Below are 27902 nucleotides of genomic sequence, written 5' to 3'. Positions count from 1 at the left end.
TAACATAAATGGAAAACCTTCAACTCAAAGCATAGTCTCTTTGCTCATTTAACAAAATGCAAACCCCAAGACACAACTTTAAAGCTTAAACAAGTTATATTCAAGTTGAAATCCATGCTATATTTACCGATATTGGCAATTTATCACTGGGGGTCCAAAATTTAAATTATCGGAAATTATCGGGAAAAATATAAAAATAAATAAATAAATAATCTTTTTTTTTCAAATTTTTACCTTCTAAAGCAACATCAACATCGAACAAACACATTGCTACATAAATATGAAAATAAAATCTATATATAAGTGTATAGAATGTCAAGTGGTACATCAAAAATTGATACTGGAATATGATATTTGTCCCAAGTCATAAGATCTGACAGAATGATACAAAACCATATCAAAACAAAAATAAATGTATCTCATGAGATGAATCATGGCAATGAAAACAATGGATTTCCCCTTGTTTGCTTGATGGAAAATGGTCATAGCATCCTCAACAATGTTATCAAAACCAGACCAAAAGATTGATCGAACAAAAAATACATAAAATATTCAAATTTTGAAAAGAACATATAATTCATGTGCATCCATATGAATCCAAATTATTATGAACAAATATGCAAAGTTTCTAATGTATATAACGAGGATGCATATAACCAAAATAGCATCGAGTGCAATACATTGAATCAAAATAGATCAACAAAAAGGCTCTAAATGGCCTCTAGAGTCCAAAGAGAATCTTGCTACAACAAATAGCTACATAACATCGAAACCATTGCATATATTGGGATCTCTACTGTCATAAGGTAAATTTAAACAACACTTTGCCCACAGGAAAATGAATCGGATTATCTTTAAGGTATTGTGGTTCCTTCACTACATTGCAAAATATTAATGTTGCAACTTGTAATTGCCAATCAATATGAGGGTGCATCCATCTTTTTCACCTCACCTTGTGAAAAGAACATTATCTAGAATTGACCATTAGTGCCATCATCTATCAGTGTTAAAGTTGTAAAAGCACCTCCTAACACTGTTGCAATATTTGACTGAGAAAAAGGATACCTCCAAAAATCATGCTTCACGATAAGCACTTAGACAAGCAAGATAGCCTCATCTCAGTTGAGTAAAACCAATTTCTAATAAAAGAGCAAAGGCCATTTCTAAAGTTTCATTTTACACTTTCTTCATCTGTGTGAACTGTGGATAAAATTCAACAAGTTCAGGACAAAAATCATTGGTCAGCAAGATAAGCCCGTCAAAGATTCCTGAGAAACCCACTCTTTCTAAGCTCCTTACAAGAAATTGCCCTCCCTTGTTTCGTCCATGTCTATCATCCTTAAGCACTCACAGAATCTAGATTACTCAAAAGAGAATCGCAATCTCTGAAGTTTGAACATGCCAAAAAATTGATTTGTTTCCAACCCATTTTTGACTATTGAACATTACGCATCATTGAGTGCACCCATCATGCTTCCTATGAGATGGAGCCTATGTATGAGCACCTTGACAAACATAAAGGCAGTTCGTGTGCTAAGGCTTTGTTGGACCAACATCTCCCAAGGCAAGGAAGCAACTAATAATGAGAATATGATTGCCAGGGTTTCAGCTACCTTTAAGATGACACTTCTATGTGCTAACCACAAGTTGGCCTACTTATTAATAATATAATGAACAAGTGTAGTAATACTTACCTATTTGTTTATATTTTATTTACATAAAATTTTAAAATGTTCACACAAGATTTGAAAGAGGAAGTCAACCCTTGATAAATAATACAACACAACTTCTTATAAAAGACACAAATTTGATAATGTAGACATGAAAATAGTAATCAGGAACAATTAGAAACTAATAAATAAGAAAAAAATTGGATACCTGGGATATATACATGAAGCGCATAATTGCCTTCTACATGCGGAAAGCTCCTTATGCGATTTCCAGAATCACCACTCTTATAAGCTGCACAAATATAAGTTTTACAGTGTTGAATATTTTTTATGGAAATGCAACCATCACATAAATTTTTAAGATTTCACTGCCATTAAAAGGAGCATAACTTGGAAAACAAAACTTTGGAAACTATTTGAATGGTTTCATTGTGTGATGTAATACTAGCCCTTTGACCACAGAGAAAAAGAGAAGCATAGACATTTCATAACTATGAGAAACCAAACAAAATATAAACTCCAATTACTACAACTCACGATTCCAACACATACATTTAAAGAAAAGAAAAAATTGTGTATACACACACTTGCACATACACATACATGAGAATAAATACACACAACTAGAGACGAAGACAATAATATTAAATGATGGCAAATAATTAACAACATAACCTTGGCATTGTTGAAACTATATCGGTTTCCAGCATCAACAAGGAGAAGTTGATACAACAACACTGACATCAATAAATGGAGAGACCAACATCAAAAGATGTCAATAAAGGTGTAAATTGAAGAACAAAGGCCAAAGGAAGCAATGATGCGTCTCTATCAGAAAGGCAGTCGATGATATGTCACCACCAGTTGAATATTCTGTTATAACTGATGAACTTACCATGTAGCTTGTGGCACAAGCAAACCTGCCATGAAACTCATTACACAAGCAACCAAAGAGTATAAATATCATAATATGTGCAGGGTTGAAAAATTTTGATATAGACATTTTGAAACAAAAGTAAGGAGTGCCAAGAGTATCACCACAGCAGCTCTTAAATCTTAGGTTATGGAAAGAAACAAATAAAGAAAGAGTAGACAATAAAATAAAATAAAAAGGAAGAGAACCCAAATGCATAACCCTAGAAAGTGAATTAGATAATATTTTGGGACAGCAAAGCATCCAAGTGACAATGGTGTGCCGTGACAGATATTCCAGAAAGCAGCCAACACTATGGAGGCTGAGGAAGAGCAACAACCTGGCCAGCACCTATCAGAGGAACCCTCAACATCCACCACAAATCTTCCAAGGCTGACCTTGATAATGTCATTTGTGAATGGCCAAGGCTAAAAGGACCTCATTTCACCATCCTGAGGGAAAGACATTCAGGACGCCTTGCTGTCCCTCCATTAACATCCAAGGTCAACAAATCTCTTTGGGAGGGAAGTAACTTGATGATGGTCACATGTCTACAAGCATTTATACTAAGAACAAGGAAAGGTGGCAGTCCATCTACCCCATGTGAAGAGAACAGTAGGACGAGGAGACCTTGTAGTCTCTTGTATAGGGGGCACCATCTCACTTATCTCTTATTGTCTAAGCCAATGGCACCACTATCAGAGGGGCATTTACGTCTTCAATGGCCGAGAGGTGCTGAGAGGAGCCAATCAACCAAGTAAGCCAAAAGCTCCTTATAGGGAAAAATGTCAAAAGATAATTGCCTCCTAAATGTATAGGGCTAAGCATCTATGGTCCAAGCACTTGAAGAATGTAGTAAAGGGACCCTCCAAAGTCTTTGTTGACTTTCCAATGGACCTTAGTTGACAAGGCACCAAAAAATGAAGTGCTTTCTCATCTAAGCCTCTTAGATGCAGCAAAGTTGGCAACTCTTGACCAACTAAGAAATCTAGAGATCCAGCTGAGCACATAAATGATGGAAGCACACTCTTAGTTCTCCAAGGCGAATCCTTAGTTCGTGAGACCAATGTCATCATATATAGTCAATATAAACAGTGAGATCATCAACAATATGAAAGAAATACTCAGCATAGAAGATCAACTTGGGCCTGAAAGGTTGCAAAGGAGAAACCCAATTGACATAAATGTATTGTTAGTAGATGTCTTTTTTGATTCATTTATTAATCTCCTCGTTGTGGGTTAGAATATGGAGGAAGCATCTAGTGAGTATATGTAAGGAGGGAGTCGATTGTGGAGATATCAATGGATGAAAGAAACAAGATGGCTTCACAGTACCAACATTGCCTTCGACTAGAACGACCCAAGGAGGCAAGCTCTCTGAGAAACAAGGATCCAAATATAGATATCTCTCTCAACCCAAGGTGGAGTCTAAAAGGCCCTGAAGCTAGTGAAGGCAACAAATAAGCATAAAGGCAATCTCAAGATGAAATGCATGGCTCAAACATCACTTGGACAATATTTTGGGGGAGCCTCCATTTGCAACAAATCATATATGGGAGAATGATAATCTAAAATCTCTACATGTATGTGTTGAAATATGTAACCAGGTTTGGTCTTCATAATGGCATATGTAATGGTGATTTTATGTATTTAATGAAAACAGAAAAATAAATTTATTATTTGTATTCTTGAGGCATGGGTTTCATGCTCAAGGGAGAATTTAATTTTAGATCAAGAACCCCTTGAATGCTTCTAGGTTTGTCATAAAGTCAATTGATTCATTGCCATGTATTGAAGACCCATTTGGGCATGTTACATATTGTAAGAAAAATTATGAGTCAAATTAGAGTCAAAATAGAGTCAAAAGACCCTCCAAGACCAAGTCAAACATGCAAGCATCAAGTCAGCCTAATGGAGCAACAAGCCGGCCTAAGGACATGTCAAGTCGACCTAATAGGAGGATCAAGGAAGCCTATATATAGGGCACTCAGCCACATTTGGAGAACACACTCTCACTCACACAAGTTCGATCATAAGGACAAAAAAGAAGTGCAAAGAAGAGGAAGACTAAGGAAGGAGAAAAGGTCAAATTTTTGGGTTTGTTTTAGGCTACTTATCTCCACACGTGCAAAGGAATTAGGGCACATATTGTTGCAGTGAAGTCGAGTTGCAGAAGTGAAATAGGTTACCAAGAAGAGTTGTTCTAGAAGCCGAGTTCTCTAGAAAGTGAATCTACCCAAGCAGTGAAGCGAAGTTGTAGTTGAAGTTGCAGCAAAAGTTGCATTCGAAGTTGCAGTTTCTAGGCAAGTTGAAGTTGCAGTCTCTGGGCAAGTCGAAGTTGCAGTTTATGGGCAAGTCGAAGTTGCAGTTTATGGGCAAGTCGAAGTTGCACTTTCTGGCAAGTCAAAGTTGCAGTTTCTAAGCAAGTCGAAGCTATAGTTGTAGTTGCAGTTGCTGAGTAGATCGAAGTTGTTGAAAGGAGAAGATATTCAAAGAGGAAGCATTGACTTGGTCTTGGAGGGGTTCTTGGTCAAGGGTCTAGGTCTTGGAATTCGTCAATTGAAGATTCTATAAGAAGAAGAATTCTTGTGGGTTTTCCTCTCAGGTTGGAGAGGTTTTGGCCCTGGCTAGTCGCCTACATCTTGTGTCCTTTGTCTCATTGTCCTTTATGGTTTCACAGTTGTTTGGTGAAGAACACATAATAATAATCAAGTACAAGAAGAACCTAGTTAAGAAAAAGTAAAAAGTCCTCACAAGCAGTTATCATTATCAAAGAAATCATCTAATATCTTTGCCCTAGATTTCTCAATAGTGTGCTCAATCACATGCCCTAAACTAATGCCCCAAATCTTCAAGCAATATAATACAGTAGGTTTTACAATCATGTGAAAAAAAAATCTTTGATGGGATGCACTAGAAATGTATTTGTAACACTCACTGAAAGAGAAGCATAAGTAAGAAAAATAAGCACCTACGATCCTACGGTTTTAACTTTAGCCAAGGATGCCACTGAGGAAGGACCGGCTCCCCCCTCCTTTCTCTCATACTTGGTAGCATGAGGATGCGGCCTTCACAAGGACAAAGTATCTATTTAATGATGGAGAGGAGACGGTAATGGGGTTGGATGTCAAGAGTTTTGAAGTTCTCATTTACTTGTAAACATTGTTTTGGACTTTAATGTCATTGGAATTAAACAAGCAGCCTGATAGTCAAATCTAGTCAAGTCAAACTTCTTTCCTTCAACTTCGACCCTCTCTGATTTGCCAAGGCCGAATTTCGACCTCCCACAAAATGCCCAGAAACTTGGCCTCCCCATAATTTCAACCTGCCTAGAAATTGACGCCCAGAAATTCACACATGTGAGTTCAAGAGAGAGAGAGAGAGAGAGATGCCAAAGAAAACTTCATCCTTCTTGTCCTTCTTCATCGTTCTTTTCCTTCGCTTGGATGCCCAGAAACTATCTTTCTTGTGAGGTTGAATCTGCCTTATGGAGGAGGTCGAATGCTCTATATATAGTGATCTTCCTATCCAGAATGGGTGTGTCTCTTCAAAAGGGCCAACTTGACTAGTTTGGAGCCAAAAATTCAAAATTCAAATTTTCTCTTTTAAATCTGACATGAAGAACATGTCTTATAATAATTCTTTCAAGGGTTAATCGATGAAAATGACATGAACAACACATCTTAGAAATACATTATATATTACAAGAGCTAAAATATAAATTATGAAGATTGACCATAGCTACAAAATTCAACACTCCCTCTTAGCTAGAGAGGTATTCATAATGACTAGACATTCTTCATGTTGACAAAGTTCTCTAAGAAAAGGTTATAACAAATCATCAATAGCATCAGCGTCATTCAACTACCATAATTTTGGCCATATAACTTTGACACATGGTAGATCAACAGCATCAACATACTACCATAATTTTGGTCAATACCTCAGACCTATGGTGCACCCTCATCATATTTCCAGTCAATACTCCTGACACTTGGCACATCATTAGCATCAACTAGTCACCATAATTCTGGTCTATCTGATACATGGTATACAAACTAGTCTTGGTTCACAATCATTATGGTCAACATTTGACACACGGTAAATCTCCAAAGGCCACACTCTATCTGAGTAATTTTGGGCCTAATGCTAATGAACTTGACGCTGAAAGGCCACACTCTATTTGAGTAATTTTGGGCCTCTAGGACCATTCTTCCTAATTCTAGTCAATATACTAGACACAGGAAGAATGATTGTCCTTTGTTGGACCATTCTCCCTAATTCTGGTCAGATAGGACATAAGGAGAATGTCAGTGCACAATGTTATCTCATCAGCACTCCCTATCAATGAGAGAGGCATTCTCAATAAATCCAAGCTTGTCCCTTAAGTATACAAAAATTGCTCTGGATAGAGGCTTTGTAAGAATATTAGTAATTTGCTCATTGTTACCCACCATTTTGTGGGTGATATCCCAAGGAGAATTTTTTTCTTCATGATGGTCCTCAGTCGGCAGCCCCTTGCAGCCACCAATTAGCTTGATGTGCCATTTCTCTGCCACCTAAGCCAACCATGTGGTCTCGCACGCATCTACCACAATCGATGTTTGAAGGTGGGCCTCCCAAACCTAAAGGTATGCCCTATTATTCGATAATTGAGTATTCTAGTTTATTTATCATGGAAACTTTGTGCATGGATTAATGGGGGGATTCGGCAAAAAGAGTGGTCTAGGTCTATATTCTTGTCCCTAGGTCTCTTTTGGGATGTTAACCTTGCACCCTAGTCCCGTGGGATCTCTTTTACTGACCTATTGGTTTTAGGGATGGTACTACATGGGAAACCCTAATTTTGGTTGCATGGTCTCGCTCCCTAATTCGCATATATTACTCCCCTTCCGCTCATTACACCCCCAATCATCTCTCCTCCCACCTGGGTCCACATTCCTCCACTGGGTCCACATAGGGTCAGCCACCCCCTCCCCTTGCCCCACATCTTGGGTCGAGCCTGGAATGATGCCCAAAGGTTGATGCAGCTAAAAGAAAAAGAAAAAGCATAATTGGCCACATTCAACAGGAAATTGTACCACAAAATGCAAAAGATGGTCGGGACAAAAGCATTTAGCACGTGGGAAAAAGCCATGACATGAGCTCTACCCCATTCCATGGCCATCACCCTGGTTCCTACATGGCCCTTGATGAGCCTCCTTTATCATTCAAGAACCCATGATTTTCCCAACCCTCGATGGGCGATGAACTGCCCCACCTTATAAGGGGGTATCCATTGTTATACTTTACGCATCATGCTCTCATTACCTAGAGCCTCGAGCAGTTAACCAAAGAAAATCATAAAAAGGCAAAAGGCATATGAAGAAGGGTGGAAAAATCAAGGTCAGGGTAACTCATGCACCACAATTGCTCCCTCCTACACATTATTTACCCAAGTGTGGGCTTCCCTTTTATTAGCTACCCTTGTACCATGGCATGTGATCGAGGTTGCCCCCTTTCATTCCCTAATCCATTCCATCATTATGCCACATGCCACCACCATTTGAAGGATGTACCACGAACATACCACCCCCTTTAGAGGTAGAAACCACCTAATAGGATGCCTGGTTAACCCTATTTGGAGTTGGGAGACATTAGCACATGCCAAAGCCCACTATGGAAGGGCATGCCATTATGAAGTGCTCACTTGTTATCCATGGTTTATAAACTCTTTTAATTGATTTCTTTAAAGAGTTGGTGTGTTGAAAGACACAGGGACACATTGGATCTTATGCAGGATTGCAGGTGGTTTCCATTTGGGTTTGGTCTCCCTATACGGGGTCCTGACCCCAGAGGGCTACATTGGCACATATAAGGTGTGTGTAGAGAGCCATGGGCCTCCACAGCAACAGACAACACTCCATGGATCCCCACATCCATTCAGAGATTGCTCGTGGTTCACTTATTGGACGAGGAAGATGCACCTAATCCATCATGCCCAGTTGGCCCTAGAGTTGCACCATACACTTGGCAGATGATCCAGGACTTGCACAATGATGTGGCATCACTTACACCCTCATCCTAGCCCATGCAGGCGATCTACATGCATCTTCGATTTGTTTGGATACCGATGAGGACACTTGTTTGGCCCCACATGTCATTTGGAGCACCACAGGTTATTACAAGGGGCCAACCCCTTGTCCACTGCTTTTGGGAGTTCAATTACACATTATGGCACATATGGACTCCATTAGACCTCCTCCAGGGCCCAACAACATGCACTATTCATTATTCAACCTCTTGAAAGGCATATTCTTTTGTTTATGAGCTAGTTTGGTGGGCTTGTCACCAAAAGTTAGTTATTTTGCACATTATTTTATTGTTGGGGCTAATGTAGGCCTAATTAGCTAAATCAAACTCATTAGAAATGTATAAATACAAGTGATGTGAATTCATTTTATGTAATGATCCTAAATAGGAATACAAGTGATAACAAGCAAATAATCTATGCAGCAAATTATAAAACCGAAATATACATCAAACATCCACAGAAAAGCTGCAAATAGGGAACTGTTGAGCCATTTTATTAAGTTTCTGAAGGAACAATACAATAGATAACAAGATGGTGCACCTGGGCTTGTCTCAATGGACAAGCATGACCAAACCTAAGTGGGAAAATGGCTGAGCTGAAGGCTGCCCAACTGCTGCACCAATTTGCACTGCGCTGACCAGAAACTACTCTTTACTGAAGTTCGAATGGCTGGAAAGTGCACTTATATTGCCCAGAAAATTGTATGCTTTTAACCCCAGACTCCTTGGCCTAAACCCACAAAAACCCAGAAGGGATTTTGGTTGGTTTAGACCTCTGATTTTCAACCCCCTTGGAGCCTCACCTCAACTGTAGCTACTCGACCTACTTGACACTGCCTGTAAATCCTATTAAAAACTCCAAAGTGTTGAGTTCACCCTTGCTATCCAACCCCTGACTTCCTGGATGAGCTCTTGGCCAAAATTCCCTGTTCCCAAGCTCCATGAAAATATGCTAAGTGGCCTCTGCATTGTCCCTCAACCCAGCAATTCGAACTGCTGGAATGTTGGCTCAACTGGCTATAAAACCCAACAAGAATGTTGGTCTACTGTTGCTACCTCCGCTCCCAAACAAGCAATATGATCTCTGCTAGCCTCAATCTCCGTCTGTGTGTTTCCTCGCTGCCCAAAAATATGCACTCCCTGCTCTGCGCTGGCTACTGGTGCTATGTCACTGCCCCGGAACTCCTGAAAACCCTTGTGGAACAGCCTCCCTAGGGCGGGCACGGATGGTCCCCTGAAGTAGAGGTTGAATCTCCCGCTTGAGAGACTCATGGCTAAACAGTCGGTTGACTCAGCTAAACAGCAGAGTGAACAGTTGAGTAGTTGTTTGCAAATGTCAAAGATGAAACCAAAATGAGAGTTGATCTCTCCTTATAACTCCTTGGGCCTCCTTAGCCTCATGTGGGCCCCTCCATCCACCCATTCGACTTTCCCTCCAAGTTGTTCGAATGGCTAATTCGAACTCCCATGTGGGTGGCCCCCACATTCCACTAGCAGCCAAATAAAGTCGATTTGGCTCCTAAGTCCCTAAGTCGAAAGTGTGGGGTCCTCTCCCTTAGTCAAAACTATGCAAAATTGTGTAGCAGCACCCTGTTACAAATGTGTTTGAGAAGGGACATGACAGTCCTCCCCTCCCAAATGTTGCTTGCCCTCAAGCAACCTCAAAGTTGGGTGCTCCAATATGTGCTCACCCTCCTAGGTGGCATCCTCATCCGGCAAGTTCTTCCAGCGCACCAAGAACTCCCTGATGGTCCTGCTTCTCAGTTTCCTTTCCCTGCTCTCCAAAATGGCCTCCGGTTCCAACACCAAGTGGCCCTCATCATCTAGTGGGGGTAGATCAGCTATTGCTGTCACCTGTTGTCCCAACACCCTTTTAAGGCATGAGACATGAAAAACGTTGTGGATCCTACTCCCCTAAGGCAGCTCTAGCTCATAAGCCACCTCCCAACTCGTCTAATCACCCGATAGGGCCCATAGAAGCATGGTTGTAGCTTCTCATCCCCCTTCTGCCTCAGCGTGGACTGCCTGTAAGGTTGCAGCCTGAGGTATACCAAGTCCCCCTCCTCGAAGTGTCTCTCTGTCTTGTGCCGATCTGCGTAAACTTTCTGCTGATTTTGGACTGTCACTAAATTATCCTTGAGAGCCTTGAAGATATCTTGGCTCTCTTGGACCCAGTGTTTGGCCTCTGGGGCCCAGCTGTCTCCAAAAACAATATCAACAAAAGACAATGCATCATATCCATAGAGCACGAAAAGGAGTCATACCAATGGACATGTGGTGTGTGGTGTTGTAGTAGTACTCGCCCAGATGCAACCACCGAATCCAAGTCCTCTGCTAGTCGGTCACGTAGTTCCTCAGGTACCCTTCCAGCCACTGATTAACTCTCTTCGTCTGGCCATCTGTCTAAGGGTGATGGTGCTAGGAGTGAGCTCCGTCCTAACCAATATGAAGAGTTTCTGCCAAAAGCCTCCCATGAATCTGTTGTCCCTGTCGCTTACTATGTTCTGGGGGAGCCCATGCAATCTGAAAATCTCCAGGAAGAACAGTTATGCAACCTGTGGAGCCATGTACCTGGTGGGGATGGCGAAAAAGTGGGCAAATTTGGTCAACCTGTCGACCACTACGTAGATCCAATCCTTCCCCTGCACTATGGGGAGCCTTATGATGAAATCCATAGAAATACTTTCCAATTTCCCCTCAAGGATGGGAAGTGGCTATAGAAATCCTGCAGGATGGGTTAGTTACCCCTTGTTCCTATGACAGGCCTCACACTCCCGTACCTACTGCAGCACGTCCCCCTTGAGGCCCTTCCACGTGAATCTCTCCCGCACAGCGATATAAGTCTTACGGAATCCCTGGTGCTCGGACAGTGGTGAATCATGTGCTGCCTGGAGTACCCTCTCCCTCAACTGCGAGTTGGGCACTAAGAAAATGCACCCCTAGTAATAGATGACCTCATCCATCACTCGATAATGCTCATCTACATGGCTACCCGCCAATACCTCGCATGCCCTCCTGTCTTTGGAGTACTCCAACAATTGAGCCTTCCAATCATGGCAGATGCTCATGAGAGATAACCCAGCTAGTCTTCGAGATAGAGCATCGGTCACCACATTGTGCTTTCCTTGCACATATTGTATATCGAAGTCATAAGCTTGCACCTTGCTGACCCATCTTTGTTGCCTGTCATTGAGGCCCTGCTGCCCCATGAAATGTCGAAGGCTGTTGTGATCAGTCTTCACTCGAAACCGATTGCCCACCAAGTACTGACGAAACTTGGCCAATGCATGCATAATGGCCAGCATCTCATTGTCATATATGGAATATGACAGCTCATGCAGTAGGAGCTTTCAACTCTCAAAAGCAATGGGATGCCCCTCCTGTGACAATATTGCTCCAACTCCTACACCAGATGCATTACACTCCACCGTGAATGGCTGGGAAAAATCTAGAAGTGCCAAGACATGGCAATTACTCATCACCTTCTTGAGGCGATCGAAGGTAACCTGTGCTCCATCAGTCCATGCGAAGGCCCCTTTCTTGGTTAAGTCGATCAAGGGTGCTACCAGCTGTGAGAACCCCTTGAAAAACTTTCTTTAGTAGGTGCAAAGGCCCAATAAGCCCCTCAGCGTGGTCACATCTCGAGGTACTGGCCAATCCCAGATGGCCCAAATCTTCTCATCGTGGACCTTCACCCCATCAGCACCAATGATATGCCCTAGGTAGAGCATCTCTATCAGCCCAAACTCGCACTTGAAGAGCTTGGCATAAAACTGTTGCTCCTCTAGAATGTGCAATACCTCCTCCAAGTGTTGGAGGTGCTCCTCCCATGTCCAGCTGTAAATCAGAATGTCGTCAAAGAAAACAAGCACGAACCTCCTCAACTGTCCCCGGAAGACATGGTTCATGCAGGACTAGAAGGTGGCCAGAGTGTTGGTCAGCCCAAATGGCATGACCAGGAACTCAAAGTGCCAAAAGTGGCACCAAAAAGTTTTCTTAGGGATATCCTGATCCCTCACCCTGATCTGGTGGTACCCCGAACACAGATCAATCTTAGAGAAGTACTTGGCTCCTCTAAGCTCATCCATCAGCTCGTCTATGCGAGGAATGGGGTACCGGTTCTTCAGTGTCTTCCAGTTGAGGGCCCAGTAGTCAATGCACATCCAAAGGGTCCCATCCTTCTTCTTCACCAGCACCATTGAAGAAGCGAAAGGACTGGAACTTTGCTTGATATGGCCCAATGCTAATAGCTCCTGGATGGCCTTCTCTATCTCGTCCTTATAGGCCTTGGGATGCCTGTAAGTGGTGGTGATCACTGCCTGCACACTCAGCTCCAGCTCAATAGTGTGCTCACACCTCTGTCGGGTGGTTGCCCTAGTGGAATGTACCCAAACACTACTGCATACATGTCCAACAAAACCTGTATGTCTGTTGGCGGTGGCTGAGCCTGTCCTCCAGCCTCTGAGATCCTCAGCTTTACTGCCCATGCAATGTCCCCATGTCATAAGTCTGCCTCCATCCTACGGGCCAAAACTGTTTGGGGTGGATAAGACTGCATGCCTCTCAAGACTACCAGTTTGCCATCCAGTCCAATGAACTCCATCTTTGGCTTCCTCCAATCTGTCGTGACTCACCCAAGGGAATATAGCCACTGGACACCCATCACCACGTTGGTGTCTGGCACATCAACCACAAAGAAATGGTCCGTCATCGAGTAGTTCCCCATAACTACTGTCAAGGAAGGCACATATCTAGTGCACTGTATGGTACGGTCCCCTGGTACTAGGACTGAGAAGCCCTTGAACTCAGCTATGGTGAGGCCCCTCCTCTGGACCAACTGGGCGTCTATGAAATTGTGGGTAGCCCCACTGTCAACTAGAACTAACACCTTCTACCCCTATATAGTGCCTTTGATCCTCAGTGTCAAAAATTTGGGAATCCCGCATAAGGAAGCAAGAACTTCCCCTGTTGGGGCAAGAGATGCCCCACCTTGTGGAGGTGGTGGTGGTGGCCCACTATCTGTCGGATTCTCGCCATCTGCCCCACCGCAATCCTCCTCCACCTCGTCCTCCTGGTCACTGTCAGAAAAAACCTCAATGTAGTGTGCTCTACCAGCAGTGCGCTGATGGACTGGTGCCCAGGGTTCCCTGCATGTGAAGCACATCTTCCTCCTCCGGAGGTCCTTTCGTGTCTCCTCATCTAACTGCCCCCCCCCCCTATGTGGTCCTCTGAGGTGGGGGTCTAGTCTCATGCCCCCTTTGTGGAAAAGGGGTCCATGCAGGAAATGGTGCTCTCGTCTTGGGGATGGCCCCCTATAGGTCTCTAGCACCTATGTCACAAGGTTCATCGAACATCAACCTTGAGGTTTTTGGCGAACCTTAAAAAAAAAATTGAGGTTTTACAAACCTCATCAAACCTTGTAGCCATTGACCAAGTCCATATATAAAAACTCATAAACTCATGTCACAACTCAAGCTTGTAATCTATCCTTGCAATTTCCATGTTCGTGATAGCATTTTTTATGTTTATTTATGTTGATATCTTACTATTTTATCCTACATTTCATTTTAAACTTAATATATGTATATATATAGAAAATGTATATAGACGAACCTAATGGCGAACCTCATCAAAAAATTCAAACTCGAACCGAACCTAATCATTACCAAACCCGAACCATGTGACATAGTCTTGCACACAACACTGCTTCCTGCAGCGTGGAGGGTCTGCGTGATTTCACCAGTCCACGCAGGGGCTCAAGTAAGCCCTCAATGAAGGTATACACCCTCCTTGCCTCGGATAGATTCGGGACCATCATTGACACTCGCAGAAATTCGGAGATGTACTGCTTCGGGTTGCCTATTTGGCGCAGTCGGGTCAGTTCCCTGAAATGGGCCTCTGAATCTCTCTGATCAAAATGCTCCACCACCCTCCTAGTGAAGTCCTCATAAGAAGCTACGTGGGCATGCCCTAGGGTGGTCACGCCATGAAACCACCAATCATGGGCTTCCCCTTCCATGTGCAGTGTCGCCATCTTGATGGCTTCCTGCTCCGTCATCCAGTTGAGTTGGAAGTAGGTGTCCATCTTCTCAACCCAAGCCTTGGTTGTGCACTTGGATGTGCCATCGAAAGCAGTGAAATACATCCTCCCTATGGTCCTCTGCAACTCGTAGTTTTGGGTCCCCTGTCCCCCATGACCCTTGTTCTTCTCCCTCTGCTTGAGCATGCAGTAATCTCTATAGGAGAGGGGTTCTTTAAAGTCTTCATCCATAGACTGCCACTCTCTGAAGTAATCTCCCATCTGGGGGGGTCTTCCTCCCTTGTAGGCTCGATTTGTGCCATTGGCGCGAAAGAAGGAAGTGTAGCACGAGTTGGCACACTAGCTGAAGGACGTTGCGCTGCTGGTGAGGGATGGTCGAAAGGCTGAGACACCCCAGAACTTTCCCCAAACAGAAACCCTCTAGGAGTGGTCCTCTCTCTGTTCTACGACTTGATCTCTTCCAACGTGTCTTTCTGACCCTTGGCTAAGTCACTCAGGGCCCTCAAGAGGTTATTAAAAGCCATCTCTTCCCTGCTCTTGGGTTCTACCATTTCCTCCTCTTCTGCTACTGCTTTCCCTTTATCCTTCGTGTCTGGAGTAATCTCCAGCTCTCTTTCTCTGCTCCGGTACCTCTGCCTTCGGTAGGGGATGTTCTGCTAGTCCCCTTCTCTCATAGGAGATAATCCCCGCAGCTGAGCCAAGAACTAGGCTTTGATTCCACTGTAATGATCCTAAATAAGAATACAAGTGATAACAAGCAAATAATATGTACAGCAAATTATAAAAATGAAATATACATCAAGCATCCACAGAAAAGCTACAAATAGGGAACTGTTGAGCCATTTTATTAAGTTTTTGAAGGCAAAATACAATAGATAACAAGATGGTGCACCTGGGCTTGTCTCAATGGACAAGCATGACCCAACCCAAGTGGGAAAATGGTTGAGCTAAAGGTTGCCCAACTGCTGCACCAATCTGCATTGCACTACCCAGAAACTGCCTCTTTGCTAAAGTTCAAATGGCTAGAAAGTGCACTTATACTACCCAGAAAATTGTCTGCTTTTAACCCCGAACTCCTTGGCCTAAACCCAAAAAAAACTAGAAGGGATTTTGGCTGGTTTGGACCCCTGATTTTCGACCCCCTTAGAGCCTCACCTCAATTGTCGCTGCAAAACTCGGCCTGCTGGAAACTGCCTGTAAATCCTCCTAAAAACTCCTCCAAAGTGCTGAGTTCACCCTTGCTATCCAACCCCTGACTTCCCGAACAAGCTCTTGGCCAAAATCACCTGTTCCCAAGCTCCACAAAAATATGCTAAGTGCCCTCTGCGCTGTCCCAGCCCAGCGATTCAAACCGCTAGAATGTTGGCTCAGTTGGCTGTAAAACCCAACAAGAATGTTGGTCTAGTGTTGCTACCTCAGCTCTCTAACAAGCAATATGATCTCTGCTAGCCCCAATCTCCATCTACGTGTTTCCTCGCTGGCCAGAAATATGCACTCCCTGCTTTGCGTTGGCTACTGGTTCTATGTCACTACCCCGGAACTACTGAAAACCCTTGTGGAACAGCCTCCCGAGGGCAGGCACGGATGGTCCCCCGAAGTATAGGTTGAATCTCCCGCTTGAGAGATTGGTGGCTAAACAGTCGATTGACTCAGCTAAATAGCAGACTGAATAGTTGATTAGTTGTTTGCAAATGTCAAAGATGAAACCAAAATGAGAATTGATCTCTCCTTATAACTCCTTGGGCCTCCATGGCCTCATGTGGGCCCCCCCATCCACCCATTCGACTTTCCCTCCAAGTTGTTCGAATGGCTAATTCGAACTCCCATGTGGGTGGCCCCCACATTCCACTAGCAGCCAAATAAAGTCGATTTGGTTCCTAAGTCTCTAAGTCAAAAGTGTGGGGTCCTCTCCCTTAGTCAAGACTCAAAACCATGCAAAATTATGTAGCGGCACCTGTTACAAATGTGTTTGAGAAGGCACATGACATTTTAGCATCATCACTTGGTTGGACTTGTATCTCTTTAGAGAACTTCACTATCCTATTTGGTGGACGAAATTTTGGAGCATGGAATGAATTTTGATGTTTGGATCATTTTCTCTTGTCTTGGAGCTTCTTGTTTGGCAAACTTTTTATGGTTGGATATACTCTAATACATGTAAGTGCAATTTTAATGCTATTCTTTGCTCTATTTTTGTCACATACATTGTTGTTGGGATTTCACTATTCTAGGGCTAATTTGTTGCATCCATTATTGCGAAGTTGTGGAAATTTTGTTTCTAGATAGTGATGCTTCATGTATGGGCCATGTATAATGACTGAATATTCCTAGGGATATTTCATGTTTGAAATTTATCTTGATAAGCCATCTATTTTGCAAAACGAAGTATAAAGTCTTTGAAGTTGCTCTCCTTTGCCCTAGTGCTAAGTGAAGTCGTCTTTAAGGCATCATTGACCAAAAAAATCAAATCCGAATTCATAATCATTCTTGACTCCAATCTCCCCAAAGTATTAGGCACTGGTGATCACCCTAAAAATTATTTTTCTTCACCTTCTCCATTTCTTTCTAGGTCTAACCCCATAGGTCACCTAGGGTATCGAATATCTCACAATCTAGCCATCCAAATACTTCAATTTTTGGTCCACAACAGCGCTGGTGTGTCCTCAAGAAGCCCTCCAAATTTCATGAGATTCTGACGGTGTGATCTTGAGATATTGCAAGCCCTAGCTCGAAGACCAATTCTTGCCCTTGGTTTCCCTTAGGCTAGAAACCTCATTGGGGTCCTTGCATTGCCTTTAATTGAAAATTCATTCCTTGATCCCTTTCCCCTCCCTAATTAGGTCAAGCATATCATTGGTTGCTAAATCCTGTCCCCTTGACCTAACCTGGGTCTACTTGGAATCGTGTGGTTCCATATCTTATCAAAGACTTTAAAAACCACTTGGGAAACCAAGTTCCACAAGGATTTTAGGGGTTAGGAAGCTCCTTTACAAGTCACATTCCCTAAGTGAAGCCCTCAAATCTCTACTCCCCTATCCTAGAGAATCTTGTGCCTTGCTTAAGAAGCAAGCAAGTCCCACTCTCGAGTCTCTCCTAGGAAAGGGTTATCGAGATCACTTCACATCAATCTTACTTGATCTATCCTTCATAAGTGATTCTCTATATGTCGAGTCTCCTCCCATCGAAGAAAGTCTGTAAAGAGTAGGAAGCTTTAGCTGTGGTGACAGTGGGCTTTAGCTTCATTGTTTCTCTTGACCTATCAAGTGCCCCTCTAGGACCCCCTGCTAGTTTGATCGGTAACACTCATCAATAGAGGCATATTGGAGCTTCACTGCTACCTTCTACACCATGTCACAAATGTGAAGTGGTACCTGATCTCGATGTGCTTCGACCTGTCATGGAAAACTAGATTCTCTGTCAGGTTCACACAGCTTTGATTATCACAATATATCACAGTCAGATCTAGCACATGTTCAAATAGTCCCACGAGTAACTTCTCAAGCCATAATGCTTCACAACTCACTAAACTGACTACAATATATTCTGCCTTAGTAGTACTGGGTGCAACAAATTCTACTTCTTACTCATCATGGAAATCATAGCGAATCCCAAACTAAAAGCAACCTCTGGAAGTGTACTCTTTCTGTCTTCAACACTCCTTGCCCAATATGCATCTGTATATCCCTGCAGTTGTATATCACCGATTGAGACATATCTCAAACCATAATCAACTATACCACACAAATATCTCAAAACATGTTTTCTTGCAATCCAGTGATCATGTCTCGCTTCCACCTAGAACTGGCTCAAAGTGTTCACTGCAAAGCAAATGTCTAGCGTGATATTCACCAAATACATCAATGAGCCAATCAACTTCCAATACATGGATGGATCTACCAAATCTAACTCAATGTCTCTCAGCCAAGGTTACTTGAAAGTAGGAGCAGAAGCAGGGCGCAGGAGCGGGAGCAGGGAGCGGGGAGCGATATTTTCAAAAGCTCCGAGTTTGGGAGCGAATTTTTATATAATATATATTTTTATATATTTTGATGCATATATGTCAACAAAAGCATGCAGAATGATCAATTAGATATAAAAAGCTTAAAAACATGGATTACACCATATAATATCAATCATCTAGAAGTTATAATCTTCATCAACCACGTCCACAAGTTACAAGTTCTCATTTATATAGCATGTAAGGGTGCACATAACCAAAATAGCATAGAGTGTAATCCATCTCTAAACTGAAAATACATCACCAAATAGGCTCTAGATGGCCTCTAGCATCCAAAAAAATCATGCTACAACAAATAGCTACATGTCAAAATCATTTCCTATCTTGGGATCTATGTCAATAATATCACCCTCTAAGCAATTAACATAAGATAGAAAAAATATAGCATGTCAAGTCATGATTTTGTTTGAGTGATGGGTACACTTTTAGTAGGGTCGTGATAGAGGAGTTCGACAACCAATGTCACTAACATGAAGGTACATAGAGACCTTAGTGCTCTTGATTAAATAACAATCCCATATCCTAGTACATGACAAAATGCAATGGAAACATTGCAATCCCCCCAATCCTGAAATCCTAAAAAACTGATAAGTCTACTAGATTTTGAGCGAAATCTAAAATTCTACTTTCTCCATATGAAATCCAATGAGCTTGGAACCACTCTCAAACATCCTGAGTCATATCAATACTACGGCCATAAGCTTGAATATTAGGCTTCCCTACTTAAAAAATCTTGTTTCTTTGAAAAAATTGCATTTGGAACATCTTTGTGACAAAAATTTTGTGAAAAAAACCAGGGAGCGATTTTTTCTTTGTGGGAGCAGGACGGGAGCGAATTTCGGGAGCAGGAGTGAATTTCGAGAGTGCTCTCCCAAGTCACTCCCGCCCGGAGTGCTCTTCGTGAGCAATTCGAAGGGGAGGGAGTCCCTCCCCCACAACCCTACTCTCAGCTTTCTCAGATTTGTCACCATGGGAGTCGTCATCGATTCACAATCCAACATTCCAAACTTCTGCGGGATCTTGATAATATATTTTCATTGACCAAGAAAGATTCTGTCAAGCTTTTCCATACTTCTAGTCCCAAATAATAGTGCATCAACCCAAGATCATTCAGAGGCCAACTCCCTCTTACTTCGAATAAAGAGATGCTCCATACCTGTCAAAAATAAGTCATCAACATACAATAATAGAATCACAAGTTCATTCTTCTCAGCCTTGAAATACAAGTCTAGATCAGCATCACTTTTGGAGAAACCAAATCTTGTTGAATAACTATCAATTCTTAAATTCCAATCTCTCTGTGCTTGCTTAAGTCCATACAAAGCCTTCTTCAATCTACAGACATGAGACTATCTTCCATGAACCTCAAAACCTAGAGGTTGTTTTATGTACACTTCTTCCTCAATCACGTCATTATGAAAAGTAGTCTTTACATCCATCTGATGTAAATTCCAACCCATAGAAGAAGCAATAGAAATAATAGATCTAATGGTAGTGTGTTGAAGTTTCTAAGTTTACTTAGTTAGAAACCCTCCATGCACTTTATCTGATTTATTCCTACCTTCTTGTTATTTTACTTAACAAGTTATTTACAATGTAAATATTGCAAATAAACACTAGTGCATGCTCAACATATTACAGATCAACAACTAAAGGAAACAGAAACAATCACACCATATGACACCATTATTTTTGGACCAATGTCCCTAGAAAAACCCAATGTGGGAAAACCAGTGCAGCTATCTGAGGGTTTTCTTATTAAGCAATATCATAGTACAATCTGGGTGTCGAAACTGGCCTACCCAACATAGAATTTCCTTGGCAGTAATACCTCTCAGTTTCTGACAAATCGCCTAAATGAAACCCCGGATAATCCTTTCGGCAGCTACTCAACACCAATCTGCCCCAGAAACCCTAGCGTCAGCCTCTCTCTGGACTGCGTCAGCCCCTCTCTGCCCAGCGCTGGCCCTGCGTCACCCCAAATGGGTCTATGTCAGCCTTAGGAGGCCCTGCGTCAGCCCTCTGGCCCTCTGCGTCAGCAACGCTGGCCTCTCTGAGGCTCTATGTAGCTCTCGACTGCGTCTGCGTCGCCCTGGTTGGTTCTGCGTCAATCTCCCCGGCTACTGCGCTGCTTTTCCGACACTATCTTTGCCTCTCTGTCTCTCAGTACTTAATGCCCCTCAACTGCAACTCCCAATCATTGATTCTATCTCTCTTAGCAAACCCCGCTCTAGAGAATAGAATCACTGATCACTCTAGTGTATTCTCCAAGTGACCCTAAAGCCTCCTCTTATACTTTTCCTCTTGACATATCAACAGCCGAGATTAAGTCCCTGATCAACGGCTAAGATTAGATCTGGCTTGAACCATGTCGTTTGGACCATTCTAACACAGTTTCATATTAATACACATTAATATTTTATTTCATTAAAAATATTAATTATTTTAATATCTCCTAAACTTTGTCTGGATATCTTCGGCAAAATCACATAATCAATCTTTTGTCGACGCGTTTCGAACGATGAACCACACTGGTTGGTTCGAAACGCGTCGACAAAAGATTGATTATGTGATTTTGCCGAAGATATCCAGACAATGTTATGGATCACAGAAGTCTAAATTCCTTAATAATCTCCTAAACTGTTTAGAATCTGCCCAAACCCTTTCTAGGTATTGGAGATCTCATGTGCCCCATCCTCTCCACCAAATTTCGTGGCTAGAGCACATCCGACGCTACCCCAAATCAACACTCCCTCTTAGCAAGGACTGTGCTCTAGCAATACTCCTCACTAAGTATTTCTTTGCTCATCCGACATCGGTCCCTGTGCTGATGCTAGGCCTGCTGCCCACCATCCTTTGCACTGTTGTATCCTGTACTGTTGCCCATGGTTCTGCCACTGCCACTGCCACTACTGCATCTGTACGACAACTCCCTCTACATCCGTGTTGTTGCTGGTCCTTTCTCCCAGCACTGCATCCACACTGCACCTCCTCTCATCATGTTGCATCATGTTTCCCACTGCTGCACTGCAACTCAGTTACTGAGAAGTAAGTAATTGATCTCCCAAACTGACCTCCCTGTTGGGCTAGAGACATCCACTGATGCTGAAGCTCCCTCTGCCGCTAATAAGTGCTCCCTCTCTGACCTTCGTGTTGCTGCAACAACTCCCTGCATCTCGCACCGTTGCACACCTCTCTGTGCCATCCTACGTTGGTGCAACACTCTTGTGCCTCTCGCACTGCTGCAACCTGCTAGCCTCGCATTATCTCGGGACTTCTACACTGTAGCTCTCTCTGTCGCTCCATCTGCATCCGTCTCTACCCACATCAACTAGTCCTGCTACTCCTGGTCGAGGCTCCCGTAGCAAGGTCTAATCCAAGAGGCTGGGTACCTCGAGGATCCTGCTCCTCATCGCTTGTAGTCCACCTGATTACAACTCGGTGTCTCCCCACTTCCGCTCAAGTGGTGCGTGTGTATTCATGGCACAGTCATTATTTGTCAAAACTTCCTTCTCTACTCTTGCTGGCGCTGCCTTAGTCTCGGAAGACTCTCCCTTACTCTTCTTCCTTGGACACTGGGTCGCATAATGACCCAGCTCCCCACAGTGGAAGCACTTGATCTTGGAGAGATCTTTCTTCTTCCGCTTTTCCTGCTTTCCCTCAGATGCTAGGGCAACATCTTCCACCTCCTGCTTGACTTTGATCCCCTTACTGCTGCTACCCGTCTTCGACTGCTGTTTGATCTCTTCTTGGCAAAGAGTTGCCCACATCTCGTCCCAAGGTGGGAGAGTTCCTCTGCCCATTATACTCTGGACAAATACCTCCCAATCTTCTGAGACAGCATTCAAGCCTGTCCTCAACATCAACTCCTGATCCAATGTCGCTTCTATAACAGTCCACTGATCTCGGATCTCATTCAATCCAATGGGGAAGGTGTCAATCGACTCTCCCTTCTTCATCTGATACGACCTCAATTGATTCTCAAGTAGGATTCTTCTCTACACAGAAGTATGTTGGTACAATTTCTTGAGAGCCTCCCACATCTCAAATGTCGTTTCCTTCTTGGCTATGTGTGGTACTACATGATCTTTGACCCCGTCAAGGATGATGCTCTTGGCCCTCGCCATTGCCTCCTCGTACTTGTCGTCATCATTGGAGTCGACTGGGATAGCTATTACCTTCAAGGCGAAGGTTTTGACACGATTTTTGTCAAGTACGGATAAGATTCTGACCTTCCAGACTGCGAAGTTTGATGCTCTGTCTAGTCTATCCTAGTCTCTTACTCCGTGTAGTGCCATAATGCTCCTCTACTTCCCTCCTAGAAGTTCTCTGTTCGACTCCTCTGAGTCTCTACTTCCCGTCTGGAAGTTCTCTCTTGGACTCCCTCTGAGTCCTGATTTCCCTCCTGGAAATCCTTCTGCCGCTGTCGAGATGCCCCCTACTCTAATCGTCTTATGCAAGCGCACCACTGATCCGGGTTCCTCGACTAGAAACCCTCGGTAGCAGCTCCTCTTGGCCTTGCTCTGTCAGGTATTGTTCTGACTACAGTACCTCACCAGCTCCACTCTGCAATCTTCCCACAAACTTCTAAACCCCAGCAACCTGAAGGTGAGAGCTCTTAGGCTCTACGCAATCTTGACACCAGCAACCCAGCCTCCTCAACCAACTGCGTCAGCCCTCCCAGCTACTGCGTGGCTCTGTGTGAGGCTCCCTTTTCCTTACTTAGCCTCTGCGCTGCCTCTTCTCAGCTCACCCTTGATGACGCAGGCACTGCGTCACCCTTCCCTTGTTGCTGCTCTACTAGAAACAACTTTTGTCACCTCGAGACAATTGTTTTCTATTGCTATTGCTCCGCTCTGTTGATGTCCTTAGTCCCCTTGTGATCTACAATCTCGCTCTGATACCATGTTGAAGTTTTTAAGTTTACTTAGTTAGAAACCCTCCATGCACTTTATCTAATTTATTCCTACCTACTTGTTATTTTACTTAACAAGTTATTTACAATGTAAATACTGCAAATAAACACTAGTGCATGCTCAACATATTACAGATCAACAACCAAAGGAAACAGAAACAATCACACCATATGACACCATTATTTTTGGACCAATGTCCTCGGAAAAACCCAATGTGAAAAAACTAGTGCAGCTATCTGAGGGTTTTCTTATTAAGCAATATCATAGTACAATCTGGGTGTCCAAACTGGCCTACCCAACAGAGAATTTCCTTGGCAGTAATACCTCTCAGTTTCTGACAAATCTCCTAGCCGAAACCCCGGATAATCCTTTCGGCGGCTACTCAGCGCCAATCTGCCCCAAAAACCCCAGCGTTAGCCTCTCTCTGGAATGTGTCAGCCCCTCTTTGCCCAGCGTTGGCCCTGCGTCACCCCGGATGGGTCTACATCAGCCTTAGGAGGCTTTGTGCAGCTCCCGATTGCCTCTGCGTGGCCCTGCGTGAGCCCTGGATGGTTCTGCGTCAATCTCCCCAGCTACTGCGTTGCTTTTCCGACACTATCTTTGCCTCTCTATCTCTCAGTACTTAATGCCCCTCAACTGCAACTCCCAATCATTGATTCTATCTCTCTTAGCAAACCCCGCGCTAGAGAATAGAATCACTGATTACTCTAGTGTATTCTCCAAGTGACCCTCAAGCCTCCTCTTATATTTTTCCTCTTGACATATCAACAGCCAAGATTAAGTCCCTAATCAACGGCTAAGATTAGATCTAGCTTGAACCATGTCTTTTGGCCCATTCTAACACAGTTTCATATTAATACACATTAATATTTTATTTTCCCTAAGTTTAAACTTAGGGACTCCATTAAAAATATTAATTATTTTAATATCTCCTAAACTGTTTAGAATCTGCCCAAACCCTTTCTGGGTATTGGAGATCTCATGTGCCCCAGCCTCTCCACCAAATTTCGTGGCTAAAGCACATCCGATGCTACCCCAAATCAACATAATACACTTAGAAACCGAAGCAAAGGTCTCATCGTAGTCTTCTCTCTTTTTCTGGGAGAACCCTCTAGCCACAAATCTTGCCTTTTATTTGTCAATATTGCCATTCACTACATGGTTGATCTTATATACCCTTTTGGAGGTTACCACATACTTTCCTTCACGTCTAGGCACAATCTCCCATACACCATTCTTCATAATCCATTGGTATTCTTCTAACATTGCATCCTTCCAAACTTGCTGTCTAGTTGCTTCTTCAAAAATGGAAGGTTCAGAATCAATAAGATTAGTCATTAGTGTTGCATAATAGAATGCCTCTTTGGTTGTTTACTTTCCCTAAAGGAGCCACGTCGTGTTGTATGCCCTTCTACTTCCTGCAAGGTAGATCTAAGCCAAGTTGGTCTCTTCCTGATCTCTGAGACAACAATCAGATCCATTGGTTTGATAGGCCCTTTTCGATCTTCTTGATGATCTAGGGGATGTTCTGGAGAATTTGATGGACCAGAACTATTTTCCATGGAAGCTTCATGCTCTTCGACCTCATCAAAGTCCATGGGAACTTCCTTAGATTTCCAAAAGGTAGCACTTTCATCAACGGTTACATCCCTATTGACTTCAACCTGTTTTTGTCCTGGAACATAGATTCTATAGGCCTTTGACGACTCACTATATCCAACAAATATTCCTTTCTTTCCTGAAGGTTCTAGCTTCTTTCTTTTATCTTTAGGTACATGGATATAAACAAGAACCAAAAATTCTCAAATGACCAACCTAAGGTTTTTGTCTGGTGAATGCTTCTTGAAGAGTCTTGTCTTCCAAAATTCAATGAGAACTTCTATGTTGAATGTAGACAAGTGTGATAGATGCTTCACTCCACAAAAACATAAGCAGGTCTTAATCGTGCATCATTACCTTAATAGATTCTTCAATGGTTTTGTTCTTTCTTTCAGTTGTTTGGCAGCTCAGGGATGAATTTCTTTATCTAAAATCTCATTTCTAACAATTCTAGGTGACTTTCTAAAAATAGAAATTCATGTCTAGCATCTGTTGGACCCCAAATATGTTATAGCATTTGCTATCCAAACCTTCCATTTATAAGCCATATTCATACGCTTACAACATATTATGTAACTATTATATGACCAATTTTCATTAAAGGCATTCATTTTACCTTGGGGTTAATTATTAATAATTTCTTGTATTTTTAATGATTAAATGAGTTTTTATTATTTTATATGGTTTTATCAATGACAGTTTACTAATGTGGTTATGTGGCCAAGGAGCATGTTCCACTAGGAAAATTTCTATCTTTGTATCAGTTCAGCAATTCAGTACTTAATTTTGCACTTGCATGAATGGATGATTTATACATATATGTGTTTATTTTAAGTTTACAACTGATATAATTGTTGACTTGACAGATTACCCATAGGTTATTTTATCTTTTAAACCGCATACTAACCTGAGATTGATATTTCCGCCACTTCCAGATTAGCATGCCTACTACAAGTATGCCAAAAGTGATAAGCTTCTATATATATATATATGACGTAATTGACAGTTATGTGTGTGTAACAGCACATAAGAAAACACAATTGCAGCAAAGAAATAAAGGAAGGAGCCGCAGAATGGTTCAATATAGCATGGAAAGTTCCCATCAAAATCAGGAAGAGGGCTCTGTTGGGAAGAAGTTAGAGGAGAATTCTCCAGATTATAAGGATACTCTCAGGAGCTTGAGAGTTGAGTTGATAAGCTACAAGGAAAACATGAAGAAATTGTTAGAGCACAAGAAAGGCAAGCAGAGATAAATGCAGTAATATTGCAGAACCTATCAGACCTACAAAGGCAGAAACAACAAGAACTTGGTGCTAATTATCTAAGCAGGCACAAGTCCAAACCTAGCCCATCAGAGGTCCAAAAGCAAAAAATGGACACCAATAGAGTAGAACACAGCAAGTCAAGGAAAAGACATAGGCAAGCAGATGAAGACGCAGTGAGAGGAGAAATTCCACTTAGCACTTTGGATAGAGATTCAAGCAACCTTGACCGACCATCAGATATTGCAATTAAGAGACACCATCATCAAAGGAGAAGTAAGAAGAGCTCAATGCCAAAAGAGTTCAAGAAAGCAAAACCCCCTACCTTCGATGGAGAGATAAAAAAGGCTGAAGAGGCAAAGGCTTGGTTGTTGGGGATGAAGAAATACTTCAAGGTGTTAGAAAATGTAACTAGGTTTGGTCTTCATAATTGTATTTGTACTTGTATCAATGTAGTTTTTATGAAAAAGAAAGGAAAAGAGAAAAAAATTATATTATTATTATTTTTCTAAACAAGCATGTTCTTCATGCTTCTAGAGCCAATAAGAAATTTTGTCATGAGTGAAAGTCCCTTTCGGGCAATTTGTAATCAAAAGAAAAATATTATTTTTGAGTCTAGAAGAGTCTATTTGACCCCCAAGACCAAGTCAGCCCTGCCAAGAGAAGTTGACCTAAAGGAGGCCTAATAAAACCATATGGAAGGCTATAAAAGGAAGAGGCTTCAATCTCATTTGGACACATTCACTCACAAGTTCGATCTCCAAGAAAGAGAAGCAAAATCAAGTGAGAAGGTCAAGAAGAAGAAGAAGAGAGAGGCAAGCAAGAAGAAGGATTTCTGTTTTTTACATCTTTAGCTCACATGTGTGAAGATTCTAGGGCATCCATTCAAGTTGCAGGGCCAAAATTCTCTGACGCTGCAGGGCCAAAAGTTTGTAAAGTTGCAAGGTAGAAGTTGAAGTGAGGTTGGGCCGAAATTTTGAAGTTGGGCAAGTTTTGAAGCTATTGACCTTGTGAACTTTAACTTGTTTGAGGAAGGTTTCTTTGGAGGGTTGACTTGGTGCTTGAGGAGGTTTTGATCTTGGTCTTTGGGTCTTGGATGTCTCACTTTGAACGGATTCTATAAGAAGAGAAGAATTTTTCTGGGTTTTCCCCTTGGAGGGGTTTTGCCCTAGCTTGGAGCCTATATCTTGCATTCCCTTTTGTTCTTGTGATCTTCATGTACTTTATGGTTTTGGTAATTGCTTGATGAAGAAGATGTAACAAATTAATCAAACGCCAACAAATCTCACAAGTAATTATCAAGTAAGAGGAATCAAACCCTAATTTGCAAACCCCCTGATTTCTCAACATGGTATCAGAGCTAAGGTGAAGGAAGGAAGGTTGGAGATCACATCATTGTTGGCTATCTTGTT

At 42.5% G+C, this 27902-nt stretch overlaps 1 protein-coding gene across 4 annotated transcripts in view; it reads right to left on the bottom strand.

Annotated features, from left to right (window-relative positions):
• The window catches only part of LOC149159249 (U6 snRNA phosphodiesterase-like protein), a 146794-nt gene that overhangs the window by 72327 nt on the left and 46565 nt on the right, over window positions 1–27902 (bottom strand). For all 4 annotated transcript variants that reach the window (XM_089433452.1, XM_089433453.1, XM_089433451.1 and 1 more), the window contains exon 2: window positions 1879–1962. In XM_089433452.1, coding sequence (XP_089289578.1) covers window positions 1879–1962 — 84 coding nt within the window. The remainder of the gene's footprint in view (window positions 1–1878; window positions 1963–27902) is intronic.

This window comes from Pinus tabuliformis, chromosome 5_2 (genome assembly GCF_031772625.1).
Source record: "Pinus tabuliformis cultivar Carrire ecotype Pingquan chromosome 5_2, CPIR1, whole genome shotgun sequence".
In the NCBI taxonomy this organism is placed as follows: domain Eukaryota; kingdom Viridiplantae; phylum Streptophyta; class Pinopsida; order Pinales; family Pinaceae; genus Pinus; species Pinus tabuliformis.
The sequence above is the reverse complement of the archived record's forward strand: the minus strand, read 5'-3'. Positions and strand labels throughout refer to the sequence as shown.